At 55.1% G+C, this 13,793-nt stretch overlaps 3 protein-coding genes across 3 annotated transcripts; 2 read left to right on the forward strand and 1 right to left on the reverse strand.

Annotated features, from left to right (window-relative positions):
* Positions 1 to 131: 131 nt before the first annotated feature.
* On the forward strand, positions 132 to 5,380 carry B0T23DRAFT_143262 (P-loop containing nucleoside triphosphate hydrolase protein). Its single transcript, XM_062832394.1, has one exon. It carries the CDS (start codon positions 276 to 278, stop codon positions 5,262 to 5,264), a length of 4,989 nt encoding a protein of 1,662 aa, XP_062692945.1. The 5' UTR covers positions 132 to 275; the 3' UTR covers positions 5,265 to 5,380.
* Positions 5,381 to 6,160: 780 nt separating this feature from the next.
* Positions 6,161 to 7,997, reverse strand: B0T23DRAFT_317626 (C2H2 type zinc-finger-domain-containing protein; the record flags this gene model as incomplete). Its single annotated transcript, XM_062835010.1, has 2 exons — positions 6,161 to 7,781; positions 7,846 to 7,997. The coding sequence occupies 2 exons, from the start codon at positions 7,995 to 7,997 to the stop codon at positions 6,161 to 6,163; spliced, it is 1,773 nt and encodes a 590-aa protein (XP_062692946.1).
* Positions 7,998 to 9,307: 1,310 nt separating this feature from the next.
* Positions 9,308 to 13,774, forward strand: B0T23DRAFT_316227 (uncharacterized protein; the record flags this gene model as incomplete). Its single annotated transcript, XM_062834920.1, has 2 exons — positions 9,308 to 11,681; positions 11,748 to 13,774. 2 exons carry the CDS (start codon positions 9,308 to 9,310, stop codon positions 13,772 to 13,774), a joined length of 4,401 nt encoding a protein of 1,466 aa, XP_062692947.1.
* Positions 13,775 to 13,793: the final 19 nt, after the last annotated feature.

Here is a 13,793-nt window from a genome sequence, read left to right on the forward strand (position 1 = left end):
AACCTGTGTTATTAGTACTTTTGCATCTTATATCTTTATTGTCCATTGTGTTCAGGTTATCGCATCCACGGCTTCCATTCATCTTTATACACCAGACTAATCCCTCCGAGGCCGCACATCAGACGAACGACTTTCATCTCATCCTGCTGTCGTGACACCTACTTTTCGGCAGCCACCCCCTGTGTACGCCATAGCTCAACGCCAGAATATAGGGCTGAGATATCAGTTCTCATGGCTTCGCGGCGCTAGTCACCCTAACGGAACTAACCGCCAACATGGCGATAATCAGTCAAACATGGACGCTCACGCGCAAGAATCTGCTCATCGTCCTTAACCGACACACCAACGCTACAATCATCCGCGCTTTTGTCCTTCCCGTTCTTGTTGTCGCCTTCCTGAGTTTCGCCAAGAACCTCTTCGTTCCCTACGCCGTTTTCGGCATCAGCAAGGTCCATCCTGTGCGCTCTCTTTCCGACGGCCTGCAAGCCTCCAGCGGGACCGGCCGCAACACAGTCGCCTTTGTCAACAACGGCCTGCGCGGCGGAGAGATTGATCGGGTTATCCAAGAGCTGGCCACCGTTGTGCGTGATGCCGGCAAGAACGCCTCCATTGCCGAATCCGAGCAGGATTTAATTTGGACCTGTCGCGCCTCGCTACGCGGCGTTACCCCTTGCTATGGCGCCGTCGTCTTCTACTCTTCGCCTGATGAGGGTCCTGGTGGGATTTGGAACTATACGCTCCGTGCCGATAGCGCGCTGGGTACCGGAAAGATCAACGTCGATAAGGATGACAACGACGCCCAGGTCTATATGCTTCCTCTACAGCACGCTGTCGATGCTGCCATCACCCGCAATGGCCAGCAGAAGCTGCCTGAGAGACAGGACGAGTATCCCTTCACCTCTTTGACCAAGGAGGAGCGCGCCGACCGTGTCAGACAGCTGTACCAAAAGACCATATACAACGTCCTGGGCGTCACCTTCCTCATCAGCGTCATTGGTGTCTGTTACCATCTGGTTGGGTTCATGGCTTCGGAGCGCGAGACGGGCATGTCGACTTTGGTGGAGGCCATGATGTTCACCAAGAGAACCTGGGAGGGCCAGGCCGCGCGACTGCTGTCATATCATCTCGGCTTCACCCTCCTGTACCTGCCTGGTTACATTGTCAGCTCCATCATCATGTGGGCGGCCGTCTTCAGGACCAGCAGCGTTGGTATCCTCATTATCTACCATATTCTCGCTGGTCTATCGTTGGCTTCCTTCTCTATCTTGGGCGCCGCTTTCTTCAAAAAAGCACAGCTCAGCGGTATCTCCATCGTCATTCTTTACATTCTGCTCGGTGTCATTGCCCAGATCATCACGGCACCCAAGACTGCCACGGTTGTCGTCCTCAGTTTGTTGTTCATGCCTTGCAATTACACCTACTTCATCGCTTACCTTGCTCGCTTTGAGGCCAAGGATATGGCAACCAACCTCGGCAAGAGTGCTCCTGATAGCCCCTCGCAAGTGGCCGGTATCGTGTTTTGGATGTTCCTGATTGTTCAGATTTTTGCTTATCCCATTCTCGGTGCTATAATCGAGAGATACCTCCACGGAACCACTTCTTCCACCCGCAACATCGCCTACGGCGAGAACTCGGAGCTGGGACCCGACAATGCTGTCCAGCTGGATGGCTTCACCAAGATTTACAAGCCGGGCCCTTTTCGCAACATGTTTTCCTTTCTGTCTAAACCGAGAGAGCCCGTTATTGCTGTCAATGGCTTGACCCTCACTGCCCGTCGCGGTCAGATTCTCGTTTTGCTTGGCGCCAACGGTAGCGGCAAGAGTACCACGCTCGACATTATCGCTGGCATCAACAAACTTTCCAGCGGCAGCATCACCGTTGACGGTACCGGCGGTCTCGGAATTGTTCCTCAGAAGAACGTTCTTTGGGACGAGCTCACGGTCGAGGAACATCTTTGCATCTTCAACCGGCTCAAGTCTCCCAACCAGCTTGCCACCAAAGAGGAGATCTTGGAACTTATCAGCGGCGTTGATCTCGCCCAAAAGGTTGACGCAAGATCTGGTACTCTCTCTGGCGGCCAGAAGCGCAAGCTCCAGCTCGGTATGATGTTGACAGGTGGCTCCGCGGTCTGCTGCATCGATGAAGTCTCCAGCGGTATTGATCCACTTTCTCGTCGCAAGATCTGGGACATCCTCCTTGCCGAGCGTGGGCGTCGCACCATGATTCTCACTACTCATTTCCTGGACGAGGCTGATCTTCTTGCTGACCATATCGCCATCATGTCCAAGGGCACGCTCCGCGCCGAGGGGTCTTCTGTCGAACTCAAGAACCGCATGGGGGGGTACAGAATCCATCTGAACAACGCCAAGTACATCTCCAAATCGCCCAACGTCTCTGGTGTCCAGAAGAAGGTTTCCCCTGAGGAGATTACCTACATCGCTTCTACCTCGGCCGCGGCAGCTCAAGTTATCAAGGAGCTTGCGATTGCTGGCATCTCGGATTATCGCTTCTCTGGACCTACTATTGAGGATGTGTTCTTGCAACTTGCTGAGGAGGTTCGGGCGGAAGATGGCGCGAGACTCGACCAGTTCCAAAGCACCGCCGCTGTCTTAGGCGCGCAACGGAGTACGGAAAAGCAGTCTTCGAGCGAGATGGTTAACGATGCCCCTGTTGACGACACAACCAAGCCCGGCCTTAACCTCCTGTCTGGTCAGCGTATCGGATATTTCAAGCAGGGTGTAGTTCTCTTCCGCAAGAGGATGACCATCCTCAAGCGCAACTGGTTCCCGACCCTCGCTGCATTTGCCATTCCCATCATCGCTGCCGGTTTAGTCACTCTGTTCGTCATGGGCAAGGACCCTGTTGGCTGCAGCCCTGCAGATCAGTCTTCTCGTCGTGTTGCAACTAACCTCTTCGCCTCCGATTTTGACCTCTTCATGATAGCTGGTCCCTCGGACAAGTTCTCGGCTAATAACCTCGCCCGTCTTTTTGCTCCCATCTACATGGCTACCCAGGACAACGCTACCAGCAGCGGCAACTCTTCGGGTATTGGCATGAACCCCCTGGACCTGTTCAAGAACATCACGCTGGTTGACACTGTGGATGAGTTCAACTCGGCTGTGGTGCAGTATCGCAAGAACATCACTCCCGCCGCTGTCTGGCTTGGGGACGACAACTCTGTCCCGATCATGACCTACAGGTCCGACAGCGTGGAGATGTTCACCGCTTGGTTCGGCCAGTGGATCACCGACATGATGCTGTCCAACACTACGATTGCTTCTCAGTTTGTCAACTTTGACATTCCCTTCGCTCCCGACACCGGCAAGTCTCTCCAGATGCTTGTCTACATGAGTCTCGCGCTCTGCGCCTACCCCGGTTTCTTCGCTTTGTACCCCAACGTCGAGCGCCGTTCGTTTGTGCGTGGCTTGCAATACTCGAACGGTGTGCGTCCCCTGCCACTCTGGCTCGCCTACACCACCTTCGACTTCCTTATAGTCCTCATCGCGAGCGCCATCATGACCGCTCTGCTCGCCGGCCTGGCCAGTGTCTGGCACCACGTCGGATATCTGTTCATCATCTTCGTCCTCTACAGTCTCGCCTCGATTTTGCTGGCCTATGTTATCTCGCTCTGGAGCAACAACCAGCTTTCGGCCTACGCATTCACCGCCGGTGGCCAGGTAGTCATGTTCCTCATCTACCTGATCGCCTACATGTGCACCATCACCTACGGCCCCGTCGACAGGGTGGATGATATGCTCGTCGTGGTGCACTTCGTCGTAGCCATCTTCGCCCCCATCGGCTCGCTCACCCGCGCCCTCTTCATCGCGCTAAACCTTTTCTCAACAGCCTGCGACGGCGACAAGCTCGCCTCGTACCCGGGTGGCATCCTCCAGTACGGCGGTCCGATCCTGTATCTGATTCTTCAGTCCATCATCCTCTTCATCCTCCTCGTCTGGGTCGACGCCGGCAACCCCGGCTCAACCCTCAAGCAGCTCTTCAAGCGCAAGCCGCGCTCCGCCCCGCCCACCGTCGCCCAAGAAGCAGACGGCATCTCCGACGAAGAAGTCGCCCACGAGCTCGTCCGCGTCAAGTCCACCGCCACTGGCAGCGGGGTCGCCGGCACCAAAAACACCGACGGTCTACAGGTCGTCAACCTAACCAAGACCTTCGGGCGCAACACAGCCGTGGACAACGTAACCTTCGGCATCCCTCACGGGCAAGTCTTCGCCCTCTTAGGCCCCAACGGCGCCGGCAAATCCACGACCATCTCTATTATCCGCGGCGACGTCAAGCCCGACTATAATTCAGGCGGCGACGTCTTCGTCGAGCAATCCTCCGTCGCCCGCTCTCTCGCCGCCGCGCGCTCCCACCTCGGCGTCTGCCCTCAATTCGACGCAGTCGACACCATGACCGTTCTCGAGCATCTGCGCTTCTACGCGCGCGTGCGCGGCATTCCCGCTTCCGGCATAGAGTACAACGTCGAACAAGTCATCCGCGCCGTCGGCCTGACCCAATTCCGCGACCGCATGGCGCGTGCGCTATCGGGAGGTAACAAACGCAAGCTGTCTCTCGGTATCGCTCTGATGGGTAACCCCACTGTGGTGTTGCTTGACGAGCCCTCCTCCGGCTTGGACGCGGCCGCCAAGCGCATCATGTGGCGCACCCTAGCCGAAACCGTGCCCGGCCGCTCGATCCTGCTCACCACCCACAGCATGGAGGAAGCCGACGCTTTGGCGGGCAGAGCCGGCATCCTCGCCAAGCGCATGCTAGCCATGGGATCGGTTGACTCGTTGCGCAAACGCTTCGGCGATACATTGCACGTCCACCTCGTCTGCCGTGGCGCGCCGCGCACGTCGGACGCCCAGATTGCGCACATCCACGCCTGGGTTGAATCTACCTTTGGCTCTGCCGCCGCGATGGAGGGGAAGACATATCACGGGCAGATGCGCTTTTCCGTACCCGCCGCTGTCGTCCTTTCCCTCACCACTGGCATTACTGACCAGCGGGCAGATAAGGGAATGACAGCGGAAGATATCAGGGAGACGGAAACCCAGCAAAGCACGACGAGCGCGATTGGGAAGTTGGTAGTGTTACTTGAAGAGCAGAGGGAGGAGTTGGGCGTGGAGCATTTCAGTGTTAGTCCGACGACGTTGGATCAGGTCTTCTTGGAGGTTGTGGGGAGACATAATGTTAGGGAGGAGGGGTATGCGGCTCCGGAGGAGGGGAAGAAAAGGGGGTTGAAGAGGTGGTTTAAGAGGAGTTAGGAGAAAAGTTGTGATATGGAAAAGGGGGGGAAATGTGTGAAGAGTAATGTTTAGGCTTTACATGTGTTTTGGATATTTGATGGTAATGTTTGGTTATATATCTTCCATGCTGCTGCTGCAAGCGTTGTTCTAGAAAATGAGTAAGCGAGCGAGAGCGTTTTGGAGTTGAAACATTGAAGAGGTGGTGATAAGAGAAATGATTGCATGATGAACACAAGCGACCTTTCAGGGTTATGATGGACGGCACATCAGCCAATTTATCCTCGGTTGGCTCGGAAGTTCTCTTTACATCACACATATTTTGTTTTTTTTTTTTCTACTTGGTTTCAGAGGATTCAGGTTTGTTGTATATGCCCGATCTTTCACTATCAGGTTTCACGCATCAAATATCGTACAAACGAATTCTATGTTAGACATTCTCACAATCGACCGCGCTGCATGCCGTTATACCCGGCGTAATGGTCGTATGAACAATTTGAAGACGTTACGGTCCAAGTATCATTACACGTTATTGTGTGGCATTAGGCATTTGAAAGCATCTGGATTGCGGCCTTGAAATTAACTTGTAGACAGTTACTGTAAGGAAGAACCCCTAAATAATACTAGCCGCTATGCTTTCAAAGCAGTGTGATTTCTGACGGCCTTTCCTAGCCGTAGCAAGCCGTAGTAGATTGTCTATATCCGGTTTATCATGCATCAAGAGACCATGTCCGTATGTGTAATCATCCTGACCCGTTGCGAAGTAGTAGAAGCGACGACGACGACGACGATGCATAAAATGGTATCGGTAATATAAAGAGAACTCATGCAGAAAATCCTAACAGAAACATACAGGAAGGAAAGAAACCCAAGCCAAACCCCAGGACACAAACGCGTGGCAACAAGCAAACGACCGCTCACCTGAGGTAAGAAACAGGATTCCTGTGTCTCTCCTTGAAGTGCTTCTTCATGCCCACCACCTCAGCGCGCTTATACGAGTCCACCTCCCTCTGGCGACCCTTCTCCACCACCTTCCGCACCTCCTTGCTCTCCACATCTCTGATACCGTTGGCGCCGATAAGACCTCTTGTCTCACGCGTGATGACGTGCCTGCCGTGCGCCTTGCGGTCTCTAAGCTGAACCTCCATGTTTCTCCTGAATCTCGGCTCGCCGTCGCTGTCGTATTGCATCTCCGCATCTTCGCCTTCTTCACCACCGGCAGCTTCGAGAAGGAGCTGCTGCTGGCGCTCTTCGGGCGTGGGGTAATTGTGCAGGTTCTGGCGGAAGTAGCGGTTGAGCGAGCGGTGGCCGACGGAGCGGCCGGATGGCAGGTGGAGCTCGTACTCGTCGTAGTAGACGGCGTTGACGCCCTTCCTGCTGTGGGCATGGAAGCCGTCCGCCTGGCGGTGGGGACGCGGGTCGTCGCGCGAGTGGTGGCGGTGGCTGGCCAGACGCTCGTACTGGTGGTAATGGCCCTCGCCGGGGACGGCATGGAGGTCGTCCGAGTCGAGAGACGAGGCCGAGCTGTCAGTCTCCCAGCCCTCTTCGTCGCCGCCTTCACCTTCGCCTTCTTCGCCTTCGACAACCTCGACCTTGGCTTCGCGTTTGCCGCCCAGCTTGGCGCCGCCAGCTCCTTCCTCTTCCTCTTCTTCCTCATCCTCGGTATCCCAATCGTCGCCGTCGGAGTAGGTGCTGCGGAAGTCGTAGAATTCACCGATCTCAAGCTGCTCCTCCTCGGTGGTGTAAGGAATCTGGCAATGGCCCTTGTCACGCATGTGTGTTTGCACGGCGAAAGTGTTGGAACGCATTTTGCCGCACATCAGACACTCGTTCAGCTCAAACACACGTCTCCTGAGCGAACCGAGAAGACCCTCCAAATCAACGAGGTACTGCTTCTCGGGGATAAACATGCCGTGTATCCTCTCCATGTGGGTAGCGTTGAGAGCGGGAGTGGGGGACTCGTAGTTGCAGAACAAGCACTGCTTAAGGACGGTGGCATCGGCTTCGGGCTGGGTAGGGGTGGCGGTTCCGGAGGACTCGGGCTGTTCGCTAGCAGCAGCGTCTTCCACGGGGTGGTCCTCCTTGTGCTGGTCGGCGGCAGAGAGATGGGGGTTGGCGGGACGGTCAACGGGCGAGGCAGTGTCCTCGATCTTGGCCTGCTTGATACCCTCAACAACCTCGTTAAACTCCTCCTCAGCATCAGAATCGACTTCGGACTTGGCCTCCGAAGCGGGCTCGCCCAGAGAAAAAGTCGAGCTCATAACCGAGCTAACCTCGTCGTCGGCCTTTGTGCGCCCAATGGCGGCAGGGCCCCTCGAGGCCAAAGCAGCGGCCCTCATTTTGTGGTTCTTGCTGCTGATGTGGTTCTTGTACGAGTTCTCGCTGTAGTAGGTCTTGGAGCAAGCTTCGCAGGTCATCTCGAAGCTGGCCTTGTCTGTTTGCGCGGTAACCTCGGCGCGGGACTGGAGAACCTTTTCGGTAAAGACCTCGGAGGAAATGGGCGGGAGGGATGCGACGCGGCGCTTGAGGTTATAACGACTAGTGAACGAGATCAGTCATCTGTCAAAAATCAAGATCACGAGGGTTCTTGGAAACAGCATACTGCCAGTCACTGCGCATGTGACCCTTTTGCAAGTCGATGTTGCGGAATGCGACTTGACAAGTGTTGCACGTAAACGGATGAGTGGTTCCCTGGTCCATCCTCGAGACATCGGCGGCCATGGGGACCGTCCTGCTGACGGAAATAGTAGCCATTGTGGTGGTGTTGCTTGGAGATGATGGTGTTTGCGACACAGAAAGATCTCGTGAGGCTCGGGAAAAAAAAAAAGAGAGTCGGTTTTGTAGAAGTTACTCTTTATTAATAATCAGGCAATATGCGCGTGCGGTTCGTAGTGTAAAGCCGGGGTCGTGATGGGTTGGCCCGAAGGATGAGGAAGCCGGGGGGAGTTCCTGCTGCTTCTCTTTTTGCCACTGGGTCACTCGTCTGCTGGCGAGTGAGGTGGTGACTGGCGTCCGGTGATGATGTTGACAAGAGACAAGAATCGGTGGTGGTTTATCTAAATTTTCCAATGGCGGGTGGACACTTCGGTCGCTGTTACTGCACTGATAACCCGGTGCAATGGGTAAGGTGCGTCAGTGGGTGGGGGACTAACAGGCATCCGCTGAAGGAAAACACAGCGACGCAAATGTGCTTTCTTGGTGGCGGTTTTGCCTTGCCTGCCCGCGGCTTGCTGACACTGCCCCTCCAAACGCCCGCTAAATCGCAAATCTTTTGGTGGGGCAACCAAAGTCCCTGGAAATCCGGGCTGGACCCGCAGGGGGAGCCCCATTGTGAGCCATTCTGACGCAACTGAAGTCCCGTCACACACAGTGGGAGTTTCTCTGCTGAGTCAGACGACGGACGGAGAACGGAAATCCGATGGTGCCGGCAACAACTTCACTATGTATTTTCAACAGTGGGCATTTCTGGGGGAGGCCCGTGCGCTTCACGCGAGCATGAGCCCAGGATTTGACGCCGGCCGTGACGGTGAGCTTTCCAATCCCCTTGGCTCCGTTCAACGGTAGCAGCAGCAGCCAGCAGCAGCGACCCCAGGCGACACCACCAAGGGAACAGGGGCATTGTGCACTTGATGACCCCCCAGCACTGGCGGCGCATCCAATATCCATCGTTCGATCTTCAGCCTTGCCCGGATTCAATCGACATTCCATTCTCCGGGGTTTTCCTGGTCTCGGACTTGCTCCAACTTCCACTCTGGCGGCTGCTTCCCACTTCCACGATATTGCTATACAATACTTATTTCCTCCATCGCCTCGTACGAACCTACGGCACCGAAAGCGCGGCGACTTACGACGGAATAAACGCCGATTGTCCCGACACCAATCTCGACTGGACCTCCCCATGCTTCCATCCGACCCTTGAGCTGCTGCTTTCGTTGCGCCGACGTACTCGTTCGCATCGCAAACGATCGCATCATATCATATCGCATCCCGTCACACTTTATACATTGCTATCGCGACACTTCGCTTTCCCTGCCCGACGCCAAATCACGCCGCCAGTTGATGTCATGACTCGAGATACTCTCCGCCCAGCCGATGCTACCCATAACAGCAGCCCCGAGTTAGACGTTCTGGCCGGCCTGTGGGAGGAAGCGCGCTTTGCCAGACTACCATGGGATGCCCCGGAGGAGTTGAGGGAGTTGGTGGAGGAGATTGACAATCCCAGGAAAGTCTACGCTGTTCACAAGGCTAGTCGAAGACACAACTTCCAGCTTCTAGTCCAAAAGTTCATTTTCCAACTCCGCGAGGGCTGCGGTAACGAAAACTGTACAACGCCAACATGCTTCACCTGCCGTAGGAGGCTTGCTGGCCGAGCACCCATCCGACGATACAATACCACGAGCGCGAGGACCTTGGCCATTTACCTGGCGAGTCAGGACAATCCTGAGAATGGACTATGTCCTGGTTTGCGATTACCCAAGGCACCACCGGCCGCTCTCAACTCACTTCGTTTCTCGCCAGCTCCGAAAGCATTTTCCACAAAGGGGCCCAGTGTTGCTGGCGACGCAAGTTTATCCAAGAATACAGGAGGCGGGAAAGGAAACAAGACACCAAATAATGACAGTGGGAAGGACAAGGAACGGCCGAAAAGCCCAACTCAGCATGCAGAGAAGGACGGGCCAGGTTTCAGGGTGATAGAGAGGCCGACAAGCAAAGATTACCGATCCTTCGCCGCAAATGTATTTGGGACCGTTGCTTTCAAGATGATGGAGTGGCTCACCCCGGCTGCCATGGAAGAGATGTCGCGACTTGCAAAAGCTTACGAAGCAAGCGAGCCGGCACTTCCACTAAATGGCCAGGCTGGAGCGCCAAAAGCCTCAAAGAGCGGGTCGTCAAGTCAACAATTGGGCGCTGGACAAGTCGTACCGCCCGCTCCTCTTAAGGAGGACAGGCCCAAGGATGCAGAAACGAATGGCGAATGGAAGCAAAACGAGGACAATGAGAAAACGACAGTGAAGGAGGTCAGACCAGCAAGCGAACAGCCAAGCCAACAACCACATCGCCCTAATGGCCACCGCCGGAACTCGAGTGCAAGAGTTCGGGCACCATCCGGCCCAAAGCCTAAGCGCAAACTATCGATTGACCATTTCACCACGGATACTCGCCCCAACGGTACCGCAGACAAAGGATTGCGAGGTCTCAAGGCAGCTGGCTCGTCACTCACACGTCCCATCTCCCAGCTTTCGTCGGCCGGTTACTTTGACCATGTCAGTTTAGAGAAGATGCCTCCCAAGTCTGCCGATCTGAGACCCAAGGCTGGCATTCGCGGGCAATTGGATGGGTCCAAAAGCAACGAACCGAGTCATCCGTCAAAAGTGACCTCCAAGTCCGGGGCTGCTGGCGTTCAAGGGGGAAAACGAGCAGTTGAGATCGAATCCGATTCCGAGGATGATCACATACTGCCTCAGACTTTGTCAAGGCTCGATCCCCGGGTCGTCGACTTTGTGTGCGATGTGATACAGGAGGATGGCACCGCCGAAAGCCACATCCTGGAACCACGAGCAGTGACCAAGTTCCACAAGGGATACGCGGATCAACGTAAGGAGCTGGAAAGGAAGATTGAACCCAAACGCGCTCGTTCACCCAACATGAAACTGGAATGGAAGCTGTTTGTGGAGCAATCTCTCTTCCATGTGTTGAGTGATCCACATCAAGCTATCCGATCTTTCACCACAAACGGGCAACTCTACGATTCGAAAACGCTGTGGTATTGCATGCTACGCATGACACGAATTTGCCCCACCCTAGTCTTCCATAGTCTGTGGATGGCTGCTGCCAGTCTGTTCGCTCCGCCAAAGACGCTCCAGTCTCTTCGTTCGCGAACCACAAAGCTTTTTCCCAAGTCCGAGAAGGCACTGTCAAACGAGGAGGCTGGTCGGCTTTTGTCCATTTGTCTACACGCCTTGGTCGCTGCGGCCCCTTTGGTGAATGACGATAGACAGCTATATGACATGTCGAGAATAAGGGCGCACGGTCTGATATTTGCTGGCAGTGGCTCGCCAGCCTCTCAACCCACTGATCTGTGTCTCCAGTACGAGGATGCTTTCTCTGACGAACTGGCCCTTCGTCTTGCGAAACGGGTTCTTGCAGCCATCCCCACACGTCGTTATTTTGATGAGCTGAAGAGGTCCAACTCTGCAGACGATGATACCAAAGAACATGACGTGCTTACACCCCTATTCTCGCAACTGGATTATTTGAACGAGGATGCCTTGTACATCCTCAACTTTCCCTTTTTGGACCGCACCGTTCATGAAACGCGCGTTCCTATTCTTTTGCTGGACTGGGCAAGAGCTGTGATGATCAAAGAGTGGGATGGTAACCCCGAGGTGCCTGGAGATGGGCCCTTTGGTGGTGCCCTGGCCCTCATCGATACTATGCGTATGTTATTTCCTGACCAATTCTTGATAGCTTGTCCACAATACTGACGTTTCCCTTCAACGATAGACAAGAAACGGGAGGACCTCCTACTCCGCGACGTCCAGTTTCACTCCAAGTACTTTGCCGATCGATTAGACGTAGTGGAAGCGCCAGTTGGCTGGCTCGCGCACGCGTCTACCCGCAAGAAGCTGCACTTGCTAGATTTCCCTTACCTGTTCGACAGCAATACGCTAGTGGGCTTCTTCCGAGCCATCAACCTTTCACGCATGAACCGCTATTACGAGCAGTCGGCCTCAATCCAGGAGAGGTTCGAGGTCTATATGGGTAGATCGAGCCCGATGAATGAGCACCATAAACGGGTTATCATGGACAAGCTCAAGGTTGCCAGTTCCAAGTACCTTGTCCTAGAAATCAGACGCAATAGGGTTATTAGGGATGCTTTCGACCAGCTGTGGCGGCGCGAGGAGCGGGAAATCATGCGGCCGCTCAAGATCCATCTCGGTGAGCGTGCTGGCGAAGAAGGTTTCGACTCTGGTGGTGTCCAGCAGGAGTTCTTCCGCCTGGCGATGGCAGAGGCCTTGAACCCTGACTATGGTGCGTTCACGGTAGACGAGAGAACCAAGATGACATGGTTCCAGCCTGGGTCCGTAGTAGAGGAATGGAAGTTTGAGCTTATCGGACTGCTCATGTCTCTAGCCGTCTACAATGGCCTCACCCTTCCAGTCACCTTCCCCAAGGCGCTTTACGCCAAACTCCTTGGCGAACCCGTTACCGACCTCGACCATATCGCAGACGGCTGGCCAGATCTAGTCAGCGGGCTAACCATGCTCCTCGACTGGGATGAAAAGGAGATGGGTGGTTCGGTCGAAGATGTGTTTGCACGCACTTACGAGTTCTCGGTTGAGAGCTTCGGCGAACAAGTGACGAAGCTCATGACTCCTCCGCCTCCGCCCATTTCCTCTCGCAGCGGCAAGTCGGCCGCCGAAACGGACGCCTTCTCTCGGGAAGAACCCTGGCCTCAATTCTCCCCTGCGTTTCGAAGACTCAGTGACGCCTCGTCTTCCGCCTCTGCCCTCCCACTTGAAGAAGAAGCACCACTCGTCACAGCTGCCAACCGCGAGCAGTTCGTGTCTGATTACATCCGTTACCTGACCGATGTATCCGTCCGCCCCCAATTCGAGGCCTTTGCGCGCGGCTTCCGCACTTGTCTCCACCCCAAGTCCCTGTCACTGCTCACCCCTTCGCTCCTGCAATCCCTAGTCGAAGGTGTACAGGAGATCGACATCGCCGAACTCCAGCGGTACACGCGCTACGTAGACTGGGACGCATCCCACCGAACGGTCCGCGATTTCTGGAGCATTGTGAAGAAGTACGACGATAAGATGAAGAGGCGGCTGCTGGAGTTCGTCACGGCCAGCGACAGATTGCCGGTCGGAGGCGTCAAGAATCTGGTTTTTACCCTTCAGAGGAACGGTAAGGAGGATTACACTGATGTGGATGATGAAGATGAAGAAGATGAAGAGCCATATACTACGGACGAGGGGTGGGAAGTGCAAGGTGAATATAGCACTGATGAGTATACTTCCGAAGAGGAGGATTTCTGGGGGCAGCATGAGCAAGAGGAAGAGGAGGACGACGGGGTTCGTCGTGGCGAGGTCGTTATTGAAGATAGTGGCGAGAACCATGCTCGGGCTCGGGCCCAAGCTCAGGCCCAGGAGGCTCCTGAAGGTTCTGCCACCAACAATAACAACGCCGCCGAGGATGATGCAAGGCAGCAACAGCAGGAAAACACGCCGCCGCCGCAGCCGGCGACGCCGGCGCAAAGACCCTCTACTTCCTCAGCTAATGGACACAGAAGACGGAGGAGCGAAAGAAGCTCTCTTAGTCATCGGGCAAGACGTCCCAGTACCCGCAGCGGCAGTGGGGAACAGCAAGAGGAAGCACCAAAAGAGAAGAAGAAAAAGGCTCCGAGACTACCTACTGCTTATACGTGTTACGGCATCCTTCTGCTACCGGAGTACAAAGATAAGGAGATGTTGAGGGAGAGGCTGGCTATGGCGTTGGAGAATGCCCAGGGTTTCGGGTTTGCCTGATCTTTGTCTGTCGAGTTCA

The sequence above is a fragment of the Neurospora hispaniola genome (assembly GCF_033458365.1).
Source record: "Neurospora hispaniola strain FGSC 10403 chromosome Unknown B0T23scaffold_4, whole genome shotgun sequence".
Lineage (NCBI taxonomy): Eukaryota > Fungi > Ascomycota > Sordariomycetes > Sordariales > Sordariaceae > Neurospora > Neurospora hispaniola.

Excerpts from the sequence above, each read along its gene's own strand:
- B0T23DRAFT_143262 (XM_062832394.1), top strand. The coding sequence starts at position 276 with ATGGCGATAATCAGTCAAACATGGACGCTCACGCGCAAGAATCTGCTC.